This window comes from Juglans microcarpa x Juglans regia, chromosome 3D (assembly GCF_004785595.1).
Source record: "Juglans microcarpa x Juglans regia isolate MS1-56 chromosome 3D, Jm3101_v1.0, whole genome shotgun sequence".
In the NCBI taxonomy this organism is placed as follows: Eukaryota; Viridiplantae; Streptophyta; class Magnoliopsida; order Fagales; family Juglandaceae; genus Juglans; species Juglans microcarpa x Juglans regia.
In genome coordinates this window covers 2825260-2844310 of record NC_054598.1, presented here as the reverse complement: position 1 = coordinate 2844310, position 19051 = coordinate 2825260, and the positions used below count along the sequence as shown (strand labels likewise).

At 35.9% G+C, this 19051-nt stretch overlaps 4 protein-coding genes across 4 annotated transcripts; 3 read left to right on the top strand and 1 right to left on the bottom strand.

Annotated features, from left to right (window-relative positions):
* The first annotated feature begins 847 nt into the window (after positions 1-847).
* Positions 848-6433, top strand: LOC121255392 (bifunctional riboflavin biosynthesis protein RIBA 1, chloroplastic-like). The gene is made up of 7 exons (XM_041155690.1): positions 848-1045; positions 1929-2322; positions 2444-2665; positions 3358-3680; positions 4610-4739; positions 5048-5344; positions 5851-6433. Exons 1-7 carry the CDS (start codon positions 993-995, stop codon positions 6118-6120), a joined length of 1689 nt encoding a protein of 562 aa, XP_041011624.1. The 5' UTR covers positions 848-992; the 3' UTR covers positions 6121-6433.
* Positions 6434-7465: 1032 nt separating this feature from the next.
* LOC121254180 (classical arabinogalactan protein 7-like) lies at positions 7466-7861 on the top strand. The gene has a single exon (XM_041154137.1). It carries the CDS (start codon positions 7466-7468, stop codon positions 7859-7861), a length of 396 nt encoding a protein of 131 aa, XP_041010071.1.
* Positions 7862-11227: 3366 nt separating this feature from the next.
* Positions 11228-11799, top strand: LOC121255514 (classical arabinogalactan protein 1-like). Its single transcript, XM_041155878.1, has one exon. It carries the CDS (start codon positions 11318-11320, stop codon positions 11678-11680), a length of 363 nt encoding a protein of 120 aa, XP_041011812.1. The 5' UTR covers positions 11228-11317; the 3' UTR covers positions 11681-11799.
* A 4855-nt stretch (positions 11800-16654) lies between these two features.
* On the bottom strand, positions 16655-18416 carry LOC121255499. Its single transcript, XM_041155859.1, has 5 exons — positions 17985-18416; positions 17767-17859; positions 17440-17522; positions 17045-17247; positions 16655-16894 (listed from the first exon to the last, which is right to left on the bottom strand). The coding sequence occupies exons 1-5, from the start codon at positions 18194-18196 to the stop codon at positions 16805-16807; spliced, it is 681 nt and encodes a 226-aa protein (XP_041011793.1). The 5' UTR covers positions 18197-18416; the 3' UTR covers positions 16655-16804.
* Positions 18417-19051: the final 635 nt, after the last annotated feature.

Here is a 19051-nt window from a genome sequence, read left to right as displayed (position 1 = left end):
ATCTCGTTTTTGCCCAGCGCACATCACCGGCTAAGAACCTGGCTGTGTCACCCGCACCCACATCAATGGTGAGATTTCACTTGGATCCTTAGATTTTTATTTTTTATATCGAAACTCACAAAGACCTAATAATAATTTAGATTTTCTATTACACTTCCTAATATTCACAAATGTTACGATATTAGATATTCCCTTTTAAGACTCTTAACTATATATTGGTATTAAGAGCCCTGCCTTTCCTCCCTATTTCATTTTTTCCAAATCTTAAATTAGTAGATTTTATTTATTTTAGATGAGTTGAATAAAATATTTTTAAAATATTATTTTTTAATATTATTATTATTTTAAAATTTGAAAAAGTTGAATTATTTATTATATTTTGTATAAAAATTTTAAAAAATTATAATGATGAGATGAGATGGATTGAGAGTGTTTCTATATCCAAACAGAACTCTTAATTTATCTAAATTAAGAGTTTTTGCTTTTTGTTGGTTAGAAACATATACAAGATATTCTATATTAATTGAGATGGATTATGCTCATTTAAAAATATAATTAATTTAAAATGGTTATATTTAGAAGTAAAATAATTAAAATACCTAATCTTTTTAGTCAAAGGAATGTCCTTTATTTCATGTGAAATAAAGATAATTTTATTTCTATCCTCTCTTGGACACAAAGAATTCGGCATTAACGTTTGTAAGAGAAGAAATGGATAAAGGTGAAAAAAAAAAAAGAAAAAAAAAATAAAGGCGTGATATTATTGGTTGGGGACAGAGCTACGTCACCCGCGGATTACGGACATTGTTTTTCCTTATACAATTCGCCGTTGGTTCGTGATCCTTCCCACCTTCCCCCTTCTCCAAATCTGTTTCATTTTTGCTTTTCTTTTTCCTCTTCCCCACGATATATAGGAGGACTAATTTTAGTTCAAGGAATCGAAAGCTTCTTTTATTTAAGCTTCTGGCGTCTTTCTCTTTCGGCGAGAGACAATGGCATTCATCAACACATCTTCTCCTTCAACAACAGCTCTCTCTCGCCTCCAGTTAGTCCTCCTTTCTCTCCATTCTCCTTCTATTGCTTCGATCTTGTAATTTTCTCATCATTTACATGTCGCGTTTGGGTCTTTGGAATTGAACTCTATCTGGGTTTTGTTGGGTTTTTCTTAGCAACTACTCTTGTTAAATCTTCTACAAGCTCCCTGTCTGGATCTTATTTGTTTACCAAACTTGTGCACATTAATGGTCCACTGCGTCATATTTTCATATTCGTAATCTTTGTGACAGCATATCCCGTTTGTAACTATTTTTGGTTTTATTTACTTCTAATCGCCCTTGCTTTATTGATGCCGTATGTGTTGTGTTCATTTACTTTTTCCCTTGTATTGATCGGATCCATGTTTTCCGTGGATATGCAATATTTAGTACTTAAAATTAAGATATAGTTTGTGACATGCATGCTATTGTGTTGAACGAACAGACTCTTCTTTTTAATTTTCTGAGACAACAAAGGTTGGACAAAAAAGAAATCCATGTTCAATTGTTTCTATAGTTTGGATATTGGAAAATACAACACTACTAAGCTACACAATTCCATTGGCTTAGTTGAATCAAGACTACCATTACCCCAACCCATTCCATGAAAGCTTCCAACTGTATGAAGTCGTCTACACATTCTTGCATACGACTGTTTCATCATGAGCATAATTTCCATTTCCTCAACCTGCCTAGCTATAATACTGAAGGTATTTGAGTTTATATATAGGTCTAGAAAATGTTCAGGTTTTAGAAGCACTAATTGTATTAACATTTTTCTATAGAGCCATTAAGGGAGCATGCAATTTTAATGCTGAATTTCATGATCCTTCCTTGCTATTGTTTCTGATCCTACTCTTATTCAAATACTTGCCGACCATCTACTGTATGTAGGTTATGCAAAGGCTTCAATTTGTTCAACCGGTTGCACTCGGTGAATCCTTCTCTGGCAAGAAGGTATACAGCTGATCTTCCCTTGATCCGGTTGGGTGGGAAATTGCCCTTAAGTATTAAGGGTGTTGGTAAAACTAGAGCTACAGTCATATCTGGTGAAGGTGACCTTCTATCTTATGCCAATGAGAATGGTGTTGAGGAAAATAACTCTCTCATTGGTGATCAATCAGTTGGACTTGGCGTACAACCTGATGTGGTTGCATTCAGAACACTTGCAGCAGATACTGCTCTTACGGGGAGTGGTTTTCCCATTTATGATGAATTTGATATGGATCTCCCTACAGAAGGTTTTTCTTCCATCCCCGAGGCCATTGAGGACATTCGCCAGGGAAAGGTGGCCTATTTCCTGAGTTCTGTCTTGTTACAAAATCTATTAGTATTAGAAGTTTTCTTAAAAGAAAATTAATGTAGCTTAATAGTTGCCTTTCCATATCTTATAATTTATTGCAATACAGATTGTAGTGGTTGTGGATGATGAGGACAGAGAAAATGAAGGAGATTTAATTATGGCGGCACAGTTGGCAACACCTGAGGCTATGGCTTTCATAGTGAAGCATGGAACTGGCATAGTTTGCGTGAGTATGAAAGGTAAAGACCTGGAGAGATTACAGCTCCCTCTGATGGTGGCCCAGAAGGATAATGATGAGAAACTTAGCACTGCTTTTACAGTGACCGTGGTATGTAGATTTCCTAGTTGATAATTATTGGTTTGCAACTTTTGTTTCATTCCAATAGTTTGGTCTTTGTTATCATTTGTCTTTGAAATAAGCACAACCCCTCATCCAAGTGTTGACACTCCATTCTAACATTTTAAAATTCAAATTTTTTTCATCAGTTGTAAAAAATTTTATTGAAAAATGAAAGGCATAGCCTGAGCACACAATACGCATACAAGAGAAACACCTAATTAGAAATAGAAAAGGATACAAGAGAATTATGAAAATTTAGTCCATTAAAGTCTACAGAAATTTCCAAAGGAAAGAGTAAGGAATAAGAAAATTTTATGCTCATCCATTGTTCGCTTGCGGTTTTCAAAATTTTTAGTGTTCATTTCCCTCCAACTACACTACAATAGATGGGGGTCATCTTCCACACTACTGCAATTTGTAAAATGCTATATGACCCTTTCAAATTTGCAAGCAATCTACTAACAGTCTAAGCATGCTAAAAATTTAAATTGTTTAAAAAATATTGGTGATTGTGATGACGACCATAATAACAAAACCTTTTAAAAGCTTGAGCTACTATCTCAATGAAGTTATTATGAATTTAATTGCAAATAAGAGTAATTTACTGTAGTATAAATTCGTTTTTATATACATAATCTTTTCTATAACAATAATTGATGTTAATTATGCTATATTTGTAGGATGCCAAACATGGTACAACCACAGGGGTATCTGCTCGTGATAGGGCAACAACAGTATTGGCTCTTGCATCCGAAGACTCAAAACCTGATGATTTCAACCGTCCGGGCCATATTTTTCCATTGAAATATAGAGATGGTGGTGTTTTGAAAAGAGCTGGGCATACAGAAGCTTCTGTGGATCTTGCCGTGCTTGCTGGGTTGGACCCTGTTGCAGTTCTATGTGAGGTTGTGGATGATGATGGTTCCATGGCTAGATTACCAAAGCTTCGTCAATTTGCAGAGCAGGAGAATTTGAAAATTATATCCATTGCTGATTTGATTAGGTACAATTTACCTTTGTTTTGTAGATTTTTTACTTTATACTCGTTTTGTAAGCCCTATGTATACTTTATTAGGCCTGTTCTGGTGACTTGCCTTTTCATTGTGTTGATTCATTGCAGAATCAGTTCAACATCTTGTCACAAACCTAGAACATGTATTTTAATTTTATATATTCTAAAACAAATGTTGAGAAAATCATGTAATATTTCACTAAAATGCAGAGGTACTTGCAAATAGTAAAAAGTTAATGAAAACGCATTTTTGTAGGTTTTTTTGATGATATTTATGTGTCTTAACTACATTGATGCTTGCAAATAGTAAAAGTTTTGATGAAGTGCCATCATGGATTACTGTGCAACTATTTGTATAGAGCGTTCTTATATACATCTGATGAAAGTTTAGTTTTAATATTTTCAACAGATGGTTGGAAAGTCAGCCATCTTGGGATGCTTTGACCATTCTAGTTGCTTAAGACTTCGACAAGTATTTTCAAGTTTCAACTTAAACTGGTACCTTAGGCCAACACAAACTGGTCAATAGATAGGTTGTCAGCTCAAAATCTGTTTCAGAAAGAATGTGTCAGACTGGCCAGGGTCCTGAGACAGTAAACTTAGTTGTGTACTTGTGGGTCTGGTAACATGATGCGTGTGTTTTGTTGTGTTGGGGAAGGGGGGATGCCGGGATGGTGAGGGGGAGTAAAGCTGGAGAAGCTTACTCATTTGTTCTACACTGCTTGTAAATAGCTGTATGTTAGTAGAATTGTGGTTTTGTGCTCATAGTTTTCTGGAATCCCATTTTGTTCAGGAACTATTTTTTGTTTTCTTAGTCAATTCCTATATCGAGATGTTTGCTGCATAACTTATGTGAGTTCTCTGCTGTTACGTTAAAACATATAAGAGGGCTCCATTCTAACATGGATAGTCATTGTCAGGTATAGAAGGAAAAGAGATAAATTAGTCGATCGCTCTGCTGCTGCCAGGATACCTACAATGTGGGGGCCTTTTACAGCCTACTGTTATAAATCCATTTTAGATGGGATTGAACACATTGCAATGGTTAAGGTAAGCAATGCTTGAAATTTTTATTCTAAAAAAACTACTTGGTTTTCACAGAAGCAAAATGAAATTGATTGAAGGGCCAAAAGTCTATGGACAGCAGTTCAAATCTCGTAATGATACATGAGTTATTTACCTACCAAAAGTTATAATATGAAACAAGATTAATAGAGCCGCTCAGTACATTCATCAAAACCCTGATGTCTGTCCAAAAACTTAAATCTAAAGGGAGATATAAGTTTTTTTTATACATAAGGATTTTTGGGCTAGTATTAGTTGTCATACTGATTTTTAACTATGCCATGCATCAACAGGGTGACATTGGGGATGGGAAGGATATTCTTGTGAGAGTACACTCAGAATGTCTCACAGGAGATATTTTTGGATCAGCAAGATGCGACTGTGGAAACCAGCTGGCACTTGCCATGCAGCAGATTGAGGCTGCTGGCAGGGGTGTACTGGTGTACCTCCGTGGACATGAAGGGAGGGGCATTGGTTTGGGCCACAAGCTTCGTGCTTATAATCTACAAGATGATGGGCGTGATACAGTGGAAGCCAATGAGGAGTTAGGCTTGCCTGTTGACTCCCGAGAATATGGCATTGGTGCACAGGTACCCTTAATTACAAATTCTATTTTGCTGGACTTACAACACATTAAAATAGTAATGTAAAGGCATTTGACTACTTGTTATAATCATAAAACTTAGAAATGCTTTTGGAATCAATATTTAGAGTTGGAGAACCTTTATCGGCAATATGAAAGACATCTTTTAGTGTAGCTCCGAATGCCTAGGCTTTAAGATTATCACAATTTTTTGTTTTTAAATATGAATAACATTATCTGACAACTTAAGTTAATGTGCCATCGTAATTGTATATCAAGAGTTAGATGCATATTTGCTTCATTTACATGCTGAACTCCAATAAAGCTTTTGTACACATGACAGCTAATTTTAGTCTAAAGAGCTTGAAGACATCGTAAAATGTTTGTTCATGCTTTCTTTGTTTATAAAGAAGATGATTAGGAACCCAATAACAGTAGTTCCAACCTGAAATGCATAAACATATCTTAGATGCACCTTCCTTTGACATGAATTTATTGGCTTTGTCACTGCAGATGCTTAGGGATTTAGGTGTTCGAACAATGAAGCTAATGACCAACAACCCTGCTAAGTATGTTGGGCTCAAGGGTTATGGTTTGGCGATTGTGGGCAGGGTGCCATTAGTAACTCCGGTTACAAAAGAGAACAAGAGATATTTAGAGACCAAGCGTGCTAAAATGGGCCATGTCTATGGTTTGGAATTTAACGGCCGATTAAGTAGTCTTATCAGTGGCAATGGTAAACAGAGTGTCAGTGGTGCATCCAATGCTGTTCCTGAGGCTTGAGTCAGGTTACCTACACTATAACGGTCAGCTGGTTAATGCAGTAAAAATAGAGATCTTAGACTCGCAGGACTCACTTTTCATATACAGACACTTCTGACTGTGGCGAAGTTGGTATTTTCAATCACTTGGATTAATGTGATACAGTTCATTCTTTATAGACTTAGCCTGAATTTAAAGCATGGGTGCATGCTTAGTCACAAGTTCTCACAAACATTTTTGCCAGGTCTGTTGTAATGTCATTCATTCTTTTGTCTATCAAGTGTAACTCTGAAGAAGGAAATCAATCCCATTTAATAAAAGGTAGATTCTCTTTGATGGCTTGCTTTATGAGTTTCTGAGTTATGGCTGCTTGAAGAGGTCACAGCTATTTGAATTCTGATTAATATTCTCAATGATTTTACCAAAGGAATAATTTGGCAAGCGGGATGAGACACAAAATTATCATCTCATCAATTTTTTCAAATTTTCACATAAAATATAATAAACAATTTAAAATTTTTAAATTTTAAAATTTCATCTAAAATCAAAATCACATCTCACTATCCAAACATGTCCTAATTTGTTGGATTGAGAATTGATGCAATGAACTGGAGCTATCTACTCATTCTTGCATGCTCCACAGGAAGAAATCCCAAAAAAAAAAAAAAAAAAAAAAAACAAAAAACAAAATACAACTAAATGAAGTATTATGTGCGTGGCATTATTGGCACTATAATTAATGCTTGATGCAGTCCTATAATACTCTCAATTATAATGAAAAATTAACTTTTTCATATAAATCTCATACTATTTTAAAAAAGAATGCATAAAACCTGAACACTCACAAAGAAAATCATTTCCCTTATTTTAAATACTTTTAGTTTGCTATGCTTTGCTTGGGGGGGGCCAGAGAATGACTTTTGAAAGAGCGTGTGTAATCGTAATGTTACCATAGATGGTCCCACCGCGTGAAGAAACCCAGCTCGTCCTATTAAACGTACACAGGCTTCCATTTTTCGACCGTTACACGCATGGCAAAGATTTTTTATCCTACGTCCCCCGCATTTTCCGCTTTCCTCAAAAGTCCCCAATGCCAACCTAAGACTACGCGTCCCACCGTCTTTTCTTTAGCCAACTCAACTTTCTCAGTTTCTCTTGGCCACCATTAACAAATCCACAAAACCGCGTTTCTTTTTCAAAAGTGTAAAGAAGATTATTCACCTTAGATGCGTGATCGAGACGTTGCTCCTAAATTACTAAATTACCACCACTACCATTTTTCCATATATATATATATATAGACGCACTCGTTCTCTTCGTCTCACTCACACTCTTATAGTCATCTCACTCTCAAATTTTTTCTGTAATGGCTCGCTTAAGTTTTTCTTCCTTAATGGCAGTGCTGGTAGCATTTTCTGTGGCCTCCACCATGGCACAGCCCCCGGCGCCGTCTCCCTCAAAATCCCCACTAGCGAGTCCACCAACGAAAGTCCTTGCTCCTGCGCAGTCTCCGGCCGCTACGACTCCCGCATCTGCGCCGTCTCCTGCTCCGCCGACGAGTGCTCCGTCCCCGACAGTGGTGACCTCTCCGCCGTCGCCTTCCCCTGTTTCTCCTGAGGCTTCGGCGAGCCCTCCTGCATCAATTGCTGCTACACCTTCGGAAGCTCCTGGGCCGGCAGAGAACAGCGCGGTTTTGAGCAGAGTCGGGTCCGCTGGATCTCTAGGCGTCGGAGTATTCGCAGCAGCAGCTTTGCTTTTTTGAAACCGTTGTGGGTGGTTTTACTTACGTGTTTAGAGGGAATGTAGTGGCGTTATTAAATCCATTTTATTTAAGTTTTAGGGATACAGACTACAGTGGCCTTATTAGATTTATTTATTTATTCATTGGGGATTTAGTTTGGTTTTCCTTTCTTTGAGTTTGTCATGATATAATATACATTTATATAATCTGGGCTCTTCTTTTTATTCTTAATCTATATATTTGTCATCAATTACGTTACGTTCCACTTGTCCAAAAATAATTTTAGTTTTTTTTTTTTTTTAATTACAAGTACTCCATAACATATAAAAATAAAACAAGTTAAGTTTATTATTAAAGAATTCTCGTGACTATTTAAAATTTAAAAAAATCTAATTACAAGCGATTCTGTGCATTAATATGTGCACCCATTCAATATGATTAGTTAAAAAGTAGATTTTATTAAAAACAGTGTTAATTTGAATTTAGAATATGAAGGCAAATAATATTATTAGTACGCAGATTAGTACACCAACTTGCTTGTAAATAATAAAACTCTTAAAATTTTTAACTGTCTTTAACACAATCCCAAACAATCCCCCTAAGCTACACGGCGTGTTGCTTGTTAAAACTTAATAGGTTGGATAATAATGTAAGGGATTTAGGCTATTTCTATACAATTTTTTTTAATGGGAAATAGACTTTATTCCTTATGAAAGTAAAGTTACAGTTGTGACTGATACATGCAGAAAAAACTCCAGATTATAAGTAAACTATTCACGGTTGGGACTCTATCAGTACACAAATTTTTTTATGACTGGTACGTTCTTAACTTATATAATTCTTTACATACAAATCGTCTTAAAGACCGCACTCTATCTAAAACAGATATTTCATATCCCACACTCAGGAGGAGGAGACTTACACTCTTGAACAAAGTGTTTAAGAGACTAAAATAAAGGAAATAACAAAAAATGTAAAAAATACATAAAAAAAAATAGTGAAATACATCCTGAAAAATTATAAACCTGCATTTTCAACTTTAGTGAAAATAAAAAAAGCAAATACAGAGATTGTGATGGGGCATAAGGGACACGCGCTACCCTAGGAGTACGACGAACAGTCGAGTCTGAAGAAACCGGTGGCTCTGATCCCAGAAGTGCCGTGCGTGGCGGCGATAGAACTCCCCTTGTGGTGGCGCGTGGCTGTCACGCGTGCACTTTGGACTGCGTGTATGGCCCATGCGCCATTCCGTTCAACAAGATTCTTCATCCGTCTGAAAGATCAGCACCTAGAATCTTTTCAAATATCCAAAATCTCTAAATTCTAATGCTGAGAAGGGAGCTACCAATCTCATAAAACGTCCAAACTGTTTTTGGGCTATAATAGTATGATAAATTCTATTTACAGTCTTCAAATGTCTAAACTGCATGTGCAAACCCTTTATTAAATGGAGAAAGTACCATTTTGATAAGGAGATTATTGTAATTTTAAAAAAATAAAAATAAAAATTAACTAGGCTTGCAATGCAGTTTTCAAATAGAGACTATACATAACATTACTCTAATAATATTATTTAAAGACCTTTTTACATGAAATATGAATGACGTATATGATTGATATACTTACTTTTAAATAAAATTATTCTTTTAAAATATGATGTTGATATCTCAAAATTTATGATATAATTTATATATAAAAATCTATTCATCATCTCAACTTTTATCATCATTTTATCATCTCTTAATGTGGCAATAAATGATAAGTTCACAAATGAAATATAATAAATAATTTTTAATAACGTAATATCACATCATAAAATGATGAAAAGATGATAAAAATTAAAATAATGAGTATCATTATTCATATGTATATGATATCATCATGGTTGTTATTATCGTTATTCTATATGTTTCTTTTTGGAAAATGCTAGATTTCTTGCTGGAATCTAGCAAGTGTATTTCTATGTATTTTTTTAAGTTTTTTTTATTTAAATTTTGTTAAAAATTTTAAATATTTAAAAAAAAATCATAATATTATTAAAAAATATTTTCTTAATCACGAAGTAAAATAAAAAATTATAAAAAAAATATTTTTTTATAATTTTTAGAAAGTATTTTTTGATTTTTTGATTTTTTACTTTTTGATTAAGAAATTATTTTTTTAATGATGTTATAAATTTATTTTATTTTTTAAAAATATTAAAAAATATTAAAGAATTTATATAAAAAATAACTTAAAAAAATACATGTAAAATAATACTACATCCCAACGAGAGCCCCAACAGTACTGTAGCATTGTCCTTTATTTTTGGTAAGTTTTTTGACTTTTTGACCGCCACTTCAACACGGCCCACGGGGGCACCGCACAACTATATATGGTCAAAATATTTGCGATACTTGCGCTTAAAATCATTATTATCCCTTTAACTTTTGATTGATGACATGGAAAATAAAGATGTTGAGCTGTAATTCTTGTCGCTGCTGAAACATCCTTTCACTTTTTAAGTTTTAACTACGATGTAGATCCCATACAAATATTACTTAAATATAGTTTTATTATAATTTAATGTTGTTTGAGAAATTCAACCTAGATTTTAATTATTCTAGAATATTATATATATATATATATATGTATATTTAGTTTTCACATTCCAAACCTTAGACTGTGGATAAAAATTTTAGAAAATTATAATCTTCCTTTAGTTTCTTGATTATGAGTTTTGGCGGAGAAATTCCATGTAGACGAATTTTATTTGTATTAGAAGACTTGTTCCAATACTACTCCATTAAACGGTCATAAATAAAATAATAGAATAATTAAAATTTGTAATAAATAAAAGAGCGGTTCTATTCCCACTGATAGTCCGATACTGAATAGTGTAATTTTTGCTTTTCTTTCAAATATTTTTTAAATCAGATTAAATATTTAAAAAAAAATTTAAAAAACTTATTAAAAAATATTTTCTTAACTATTAAGTAAAAATAAAATAAAATTCGCAACAAAAATGAAGTAAAATTACCAGTTTGGAGTTTTTCAATTTTGTGCTCCAAAGTGGTCCCAAGTCCTACACGTCTTTCTATTATCATCTGCACCGTCCTATTTCCAACCGTTAGAAGCAAAGGTACTCAATCTTACGGTTCACATTGTTGACATATCTGAATTTCGAAACACGCATAGACCAATGACTTGATGACAGCCGTAACTTTTGGGCCAAGCATGCCCGTGATTTGAAATTTTGGTCTGTGTTCAGTTGTCCACTCGGTCACGGTGTATCATCATGATATCACAGTTGTAATCGCGAAGGAATTCCCAACCGTCGGATCTATATCGTGTAATTTGATGAACGACCCCTCTAGCGTCCCTCCTATAAATTAACGGCACCTGCTTCGTCTTTCACAAATCCTCCACATTCTCTCAGTATCACAGTTTTTCATCCTCGCACATTCTCGCTCCCTCCGTCTATTTGAAACTCGTAGAATGGCTCACTCAGGCATTTCCGTTCTTATGCTACTACTGACCGCAATGTTGGTGAGCTGCACCATAGCACAGTCTCCAGCGTCGTCCCCGAAGACATCTCCGCCGGTCTCGTCTCCCACCTCTCCGGCAGTGACTCCTCCAGTTTCTGTTCCTTCTCCTCAGGCGGCTGCTCCATCTCCGACTGCAGTTAACTCTCCTCCGTCGCCGTCTCCCGCGTCCTCCGAAGCTCCGGCGAGCCCTTCCTCATCGATCTCTCCACCGTCCGAAGCACGGGGACCGGCCGTGAGCGGTGCCGTTTCCAACCGTCTCGCACTCGCTGGATCTGTGGCTCTAGCGGTATCCGCTGGGTTTTTGATGATCTAGATGTGATAGAGCTGCTCGGACTATTTTACCATGAGGCTTACAGATCCTTATTTATTTTTTTATGTACTTAATAATATTCATTTCGGCTGTTTAATTTAGGACATATAAATTTCTTGTTATATTCTAAATTTCTTGTTATATTCTTTGAGGTTTGTTTTATATATATATATATTATCAGTTTATCAATCTTTTAAAATTTAAATTATTTGAAGCTTTAGCAATGAGAGCGTGTTTTCGTTAATTCACCAGTGAACAGAGCAATATATGGATTCGATTTTCTAATATCATTCAAAGAAAAATAAAAAAAGAAAAAGAAAAATAACAAATTTGCGGTAAACAAAATGTTTTCCAATGCATGATGAATCCCGGAAAATTTGTAAATTACGGTCAATTTTATCTAGAATGCTGTAGATTAACATGATTCCTTGTGAGCAAATTTGGCTACCCTGCCAACCTGATGATTTCACAAACTCATCGTGAGTGAGAGAGAGATTACTACTGTCAAAAGAGAAAAAGGATTTTAAAACGTGATTAATTTACAGGAATCGAACAGAACTAGACTATTTTTATATTATTTGATTTTGTATTTTGGGTGGTGTTTAACGGCTAAATTGAGAAGTTGAGTGAATTACGCTGTCGTGCATTGCAATTTGAAAGCCCATCAGAATCGTCGGGAGATTAGGGGGCCGTGGGGAGATAAATCACAAAAGAGTCTCCGACTCAGAATGACATAGCAATTGATTGACATCTACAACAGAGAAGCTCGTTTCCATTGCCCGCCTGTTCTCAGCCATTATTTTTGAAGAAAAAAAGAAAAACATAAGAAGGTAGAGAAAGAATAGTCCCTTCGACTTTCAATTAGGGAGGCGATTGAAAGCGCAAGCATTAACGTGGTTCCAAATAACAGCTTGGTCCCACCACGTATCTCCATACTCTTCCTAGTGGTCCCATCTGTACAGAGATAATAACGTTCCAACGTTCCTCCTTCTCCTCTCCTATAATAGGCTTATTATTTACTATTACTCATTTATTATTTCATGTGTATTTGACACTTTTATTTTTTATTATAAAGTTTTTTAAAATATTTTTTTAGCATTCTTAATTATTAAGAAAAAATAAAAAATATATAATTTCACTAAAAGTTAATTTCTTAATTATTAAATAAAAATAATAATAAATGAGTGGTAGTAAGCAAATCATTTTCTAAAAAAATAAAATAAAATCTAAAATTTCCTCAAGCAGCTCTAAACTCCCCCACTCCGAGGCTCTCTCGGTCTGCCACATAAACAATATCCACCATCTATTCGCTGCTTGACGAGTCAAACCAATCAATCCAATGGTCCATAGCTAAGACGTACCTACAGTTAACTCTTCAAAGAATCTCTATTTTACTCTCGCCCTTGGTTCTCATTTTTCTCAGACCTACGACGCCTCAACTGACTCTCTCTCTCTCTCTCTCTCTCTCTCTCTCTCGTCAATGGCGCGCGCAAGCTTCGTGATTATGATTTTGGCAATGTTTGCGGGCTCCGCATTGCCGATGTCTCCGGAGCCTACTCCGGCATGGTCTCCAGCCAACCCACCGACTTCGACTCCACCACCGCCGTCATCGACTCCTAGTGCTCCACCAGAGTATTCGACAGCGCCAGCGAAGCCACCGGCCCATGTGCCGTCTCCGAATGCCAGTTCTCCTCTGCCATCTCCGCCGCCTCCTCATGCTACTTCTCCTTCTCCGTCCTCTACTCCGTTGTCGGACAGTCCTCCCGCGTCGAATGCATCCCCTCCCGAAGCGCCTGCCTCGGGCAACAACGCCGCCGTTTCCAACAGATTCGCTGTCTCTGCGTCCCTGGTAGTCGTTCTCCTCACCGCCGTTTTCGTCATGTAAAGCTTTTAACTTCCTCAGCATGCGCGGCACAGAGTGGACCACTACAACATGTGTGGTACTTTATTTTCTCTTATCAGTATCTATTTTTACCATTTTCTTTCTGCCTCTCTTTCTCTCGTTGTTTTCTATGACTGCGTTTTGGACAATTTCATATCTCGCAGACGGTGATGGGTTTGCTAATGGTGTTTTAATTCTTATTTTGACGTTTGTCATCGATCGTATCATAGTTTTAGTATGTTGGTATCATTTGACTGTAATCTTGTTGTCGCCACTCTTCAATTAACGATCTGTTTTCTGTCTCTTGAATTGCCCTTCGTTACTACTGTTTCTTCTGTATGTTTATTTTGCTGATAATATTGGATGACTTTCGATTAAATCATCAAACGACCTGCTTCATCTGTTGGATTATACAGGTGAAATGAGATATGAAAAAAAAAAAAAAAAAAAAAAAAGCAGTGCTCCGAGACATTGATGCATGCACAGCGACTGTTTTCGATAACATTGTCTTCCCCGATGGACAGGGAGGAAAGGAATGAAACAGGGATTAACCTCTATATATATATATATATATATTATTAGATTATCATAATACGAGACATATTTCAAGCTGAGGCAGACTAGGCCCAGCACACCAAATGATCATTACTAGAAAACAAAAGAAGAGAGAGGGAGGAGAGACAAGGAGCCGAGAGGAGGTAAGGGAGATGAGTGTATCAGAGGTAAAAGGGCGCAATGTTAGGAGAAAGTAGAAAAGGGAGAAGTAGACATGCAAGGTGGACGTCTTTCACCACTACTAACGTGTATGCGAGAAGAAGATCAGATAAAAAGAACAAGTGGCCACGTGACTTCTTCTTCACCTTCTTCAACCCCCTCGAAGGGGAGCTCCAGTGAGGGGGTTTTCTCTAGTAAATATATTCAAGATTTTTATTGTACAGTGAAAAATAAGAGGGTATGGGAGATTATAAACAAGTATATTATTGTGAATTTTTCATTCCCAAACATCCCGTGGATGTAGGTGATATGTTAAACTACGTAAATCTGTGTATCATTTTCTCTTTATTTTTTCTGTATTTGTTTTTCGTTCACCGTCATGAATGTAAACATTGACACCATACAACCGCACTGGACCATTGCAGGGACTCCAAACAATACTGACCGAGGCCTGAATCGTCATAGCAGGTCGGGAATGATTCTTTTTTCCATTTCGGCTTGTTGTGCGATTTTGTGCATTAACAATAACGAAGCCAATTCGTCAAACATTACGAATGTGCGATAAATTTTTTTTTTTTTTCGACCAACAAATTAAATTTAAGTGTTGTTTCGATTGTTTGAATGCATCTCCAAACTTGTGATTTGTTGTTAACCTCAAAACTAAACATTTTCGTTACAAGTTGTCCCCTCACCCATAAACATTGATTCGGATGATTATATATTATCATTGTAAGGGAATTTTCTCCCTCTTTAGTTCCAACGAGCCTGAGAATAACTACTAAGGGAGTTAGCCAAAGGCCTAACCCAAAGCGAATAAAGTCTCCAACCCAACCTATGGGTATACTCCTTTGGATGCAACCTGTACGAGAGAACGTGCTGCAAGGAATAAGACTCATAAACCTGAAATCTCCTCGTGTAGTGTGTAGCTCTTGAGTGCTTGCCCGTATAGTGGTTGTAATGTACGGGGGAACTCTCGATCCTCTGACAGGAGGGGGTATTAACGAACCACCAAGGATACTGGCGAGAAGAGGGAAATTGAAAAATTACACTGCATTAATGACACCATTACCCTAATTACATGCCATATTAATGACATTGTTGCAAAGCCACGCCGCATTAAAGAACTATGACAAAAAAAACAGTACGAAGGATATGGACTCTATGGGGGCAGACACGATCTGTCCCCTTAAACTTATAGTATAAATAGCAAGTCTCAAGTACGAGAAAATTCTCTCTGATACCTAAACTCTTTCACTTATTTACAAACTCCAAAGAGAATTTACCAACTTTGACAATGGAGGCTCCCCGGCCCCAAGGCTGCATTCTCTTAATTGTCTCATTCTCCATCTTTTGCAGGCCTAGTTTTAAATATTTGAGTTTTCAGAGCCTGACCCAATAGTATGCAAAACACAATATTAACAATCATGATCACTCAGAATAAAAATAACATAAATTATATGTCATCCACCTAAATATTAAGGTTCTTATAATGAAGTAAAATTGATGGCCCACCGTGCATGGAACCTTGGCTCCGATAGCCAACATGGGAGCAATTAACGAGTCAACGACCATGGCTTCAGCATGCATTCATGGTGGGTCATTATTATTATTTTTTAATTGAGAGCAAATATTATATATGTTATTTTCGATGATAATTAAGAGTAATATCGTTAATTTATCATCAAATTTACATCGTCAATCCAAGTGAAGGGATGACTCGTAACAATGAACTCGTCTTAAATGGTGAGTTGTCATGAGTCGTAGTTTGAATTTTGAAGATGTGTTTGAGTAAGTACCTGTAGTAGTTTGAGATGACTTTCCGTGAAATTGCCTAATTAATTTTTTAAGCTTTCGTGACCCAATTAATTCGTGCATTTTAATTAGATATCGGTACTTACGTCTTTGCAGTTTTGATTTATATATATAGGAAAAATCTTAGCCATTTTGCACATCAAATCAAGTACCGATATTAAATGTAAGGTATTCGCTTAATAAAATAATGTGAATTAAAGACGAAAATAATTTTCATCAAATAAATGACCTTATTCTTTTTTCAAAAATTTTGTTCTTTTATTTTTTTCAATAAAAAAAATTGTGTGAGCGTTGATACGCAATTTTGATGCGCCAAATCACTCGTACCTAGCAACCCTCGGCCCCTCCCCCCAATCACCGCTAAAGGATGGCTTTTGAAATGGCTAAGAATGCAATTTGAAGTTTAGAATTGTTTCTCAGCCGATCAAATAGTAAATGCCGTCCATCGGATTAAGATCGTTTACTATATTATTATTATTATTATTTTGTATATACTATATATTAATTAGCAAAGAAAGTGGGTTTTAGTAAGACAGCCCCTTCGTTTCTTCGGAAGCAATGCTTCCTTGAAGGTTTTATTCGGAATCTTATTCATGTTTCTCCAAAAGAATGAATCATTATAATTATGGTGTATATATATATATATATATATAATATACATGCAAACTTCGCTGTTTTCCACTCTGCATTTCTTTTTTTATTCCATCCACTGCGCATGATTACTTGCCAGCTGCTTCGGATTCTTGCTTGGATATCTTATCGATCACGGGTTCAACCAATGCCTCCAAGTCTTCCTTCAACACATCCGCCTATATATGTTTTGATCAAATAAAACTCAGTAAATTTCTCTACACAATTAGATGAATTACACACAGATTCCATCTTTTAGATGATTCATGCACTATCTAATCTTGACATAGACTGTTTCAAAATTTAAAAAGCAATTTAATTTCCAATACCTTGTGAATGAAATCTGTTGTTAGTTGAGCATCATGGGCAGCCTCTTTTGAAACACGTTCTACTAACAAAGCTGCTTCCTTGAGTTTACCATTCTCAGGAAGCTTTTCTGCAAACTCTGCTGATACCTTCTCTGCCACACTAGCTACCTTTTCTACAACTTGAGCCACGATTTCAACCTCTTCCACCACCATTTCCGCGTCTCCTTAAACGTTTCCGATATTTCCATAAAGATATTAATACATTCATTTTTCAGTTACAATATTGTCATGAGTGAATCACAATCTACTTATTCATTGTGTCCAAACAGTTTTAGAAGTCTTTCTTGTTTTGTAGTTGAATTTAAGATTGTAGATGGAAATAGAGAGCAGGAGCGAGTACATAGAGCATATTATACCTTCGATCCTTCGTAGTTTCCCCCAATCCCGATTCCACATTGGTAGTGACAAAGCTAATATAGATCCCAAGATCCATTTTGCCCTGCATGTTAATTAAGGTAATTTCATCAACTTCTCCTCTATTTTCTGGATAACACAGTTGACTTTAATGTTGATTTTGGCAACATGATACAGCGCTGCAGGCTGCTGCTGCTCCAACCCTCATGCCCCGGCCCCCACTCTTGTAAATCCTACGTCCTATATCAGTAATTATCCTTCAATTTGAATGCCCCCCCAGTTTCTTTTTCTGGAAATTAAGATTAAATCATAAAGGCCGGGGTACATACCAGCGAAAGAAGAACAACTTTGGAGGGGAAGGTGCTGCCGCTGGTGTTGGTGCTGGTGCGGGTATTTCAACCTTGTCATTGTCATGATTGACCCTAGAACAAAAAATAAAAAATAAAAAAAAACAGAAACTTATATTACGTACTCTGAAATTTTTAGGAAGATCATGTGCCAATTTGGAGGAGAGCTTAATGATGATCAAGCAAGAGTAATTACGTACGCGTTGCCATCGAGTTTTGACCAGTTTCCGCCAGTACTGGTGCTGATTAACCGAAACCCTCGGTTCATCCAATAACCTTTTTCAAACTTATCTACAGCAAAAACCGGACGGTATCCCCGATACATATAGCTGGAGCAAGATATCATGTCATGACGAAGTAGTTGAAGAATACCCCGCAAGTTGCAGGAAACCCAGGAACCTGTTCTGAGCATATTGAATGATTTTGATCTTCCTTATGGATGACACCGAAAATGACTAACCTCGGAGATTTCAAGTAGGATGAAATTTCAATTAGCCGGACAAATGCATATTTATATGCTGTTTAGTCTAGTTTAAGTTTTCCAATCGCGTTAACGTGTGGATCAAGTGCTTGCAAAGACTAAAGAAAATTGCTAGGAAAGTACTCCAGCACGCCAAGGGATCGTATTTTTTGCTTGCCTGGTCACACCCAGATGAACTTTACACCTACAAAAAGGATAAGCTTCTTACTTGCATTCCTTGCACGTTAAAATCTAAAAGACTCTTTCCAATTAAGGACCCCTTTTTGTATTCATGCTTATTTGAATCATGTTGCTTGAGATGAGAGAGAGAGAGAGAGAGAGAGTAGGCGAAACGGATTAAATTATAATTCACACTTCAAGTATGTTGGGCCGGACCCTAGGCTATATAGTTTAGTACACGGTACTTTGTTTGGTTTAGCCTAAAGACTGGCTGGGCTTCCCATATGTGAAGAGTTGTTTCTTCTAGGCTCTAGTAACTTGTCCACGTAACTCGTCGATTTTGTGTTGACAAATAAGGACAAGTTTAGAAAGTGAGATAATATCAAAATTTTGTGAATAATAATAAGATAGTTTGAGTTAATTTTTATTAGATTTTAAAAAATAATAGAGAAACAGTTGAATAAAATATACTATAAAGTTAAAATATTATTAAAATATAATTTTTTAATATATATTTTTTCGGAATTTAAAAAATTTGAATTGTTTTTTATTTTTTGTTTGAAAGTTTAGAAAATTGTAACGATTAATTTGAAAAAATTATAATGATTAGTCTAAAAGAATTTGTAT

Coding starts and splice junctions, on each gene's coding strand:
- LOC121255392 (XM_041155690.1), top strand. CDS start 993: ATGGCATTCATCAACACATCTTCTCCTTCAACAACAGCTCTCTCTCGC. Junction 2,666..3,357: donor CTGCTTTTACAGTGACCGTG/GTATGTAGATTT, acceptor CTATATTTGTAG/GATGCCAAACATGGTACAAC. Junction 4,740..5,047: donor AACACATTGCAATGGTTAAG/GTAAGCAATGCT, acceptor ATGCATCAACAG/GGTGACATTGGGGATGGGAA.
- LOC121254180 (XM_041154137.1), top strand. CDS start 7,466: ATGGCTCGCTTAAGTTTTTCTTCCTTAATGGCAGTGCTGGTAGCATTT.
- LOC121255514 (XM_041155878.1), top strand. CDS start 11,318: ATGGCTCACTCAGGCATTTCCGTTCTTATGCTACTACTGACCGCAATG.
- LOC121255499 (XM_041155859.1), bottom strand. CDS start 18,196: ATGCTCAGAACAGGTTCCTGGGTTTCCTGCAACTTGCGGGGTATTCTT. Junction 17,523..17,766: donor AAGTTGTTCTTCTTTCGCTG/GTATGTACCCCG, acceptor ATTAACATGCAG/GGCAAAATGGATCTTGGGAT. Junction 17,248..17,439: donor GAAACTACGAAGGATCGAAG/GTATAATATGCT, acceptor GAAACGTTTAAG/GAGACGCGGAAATGGTGGTG.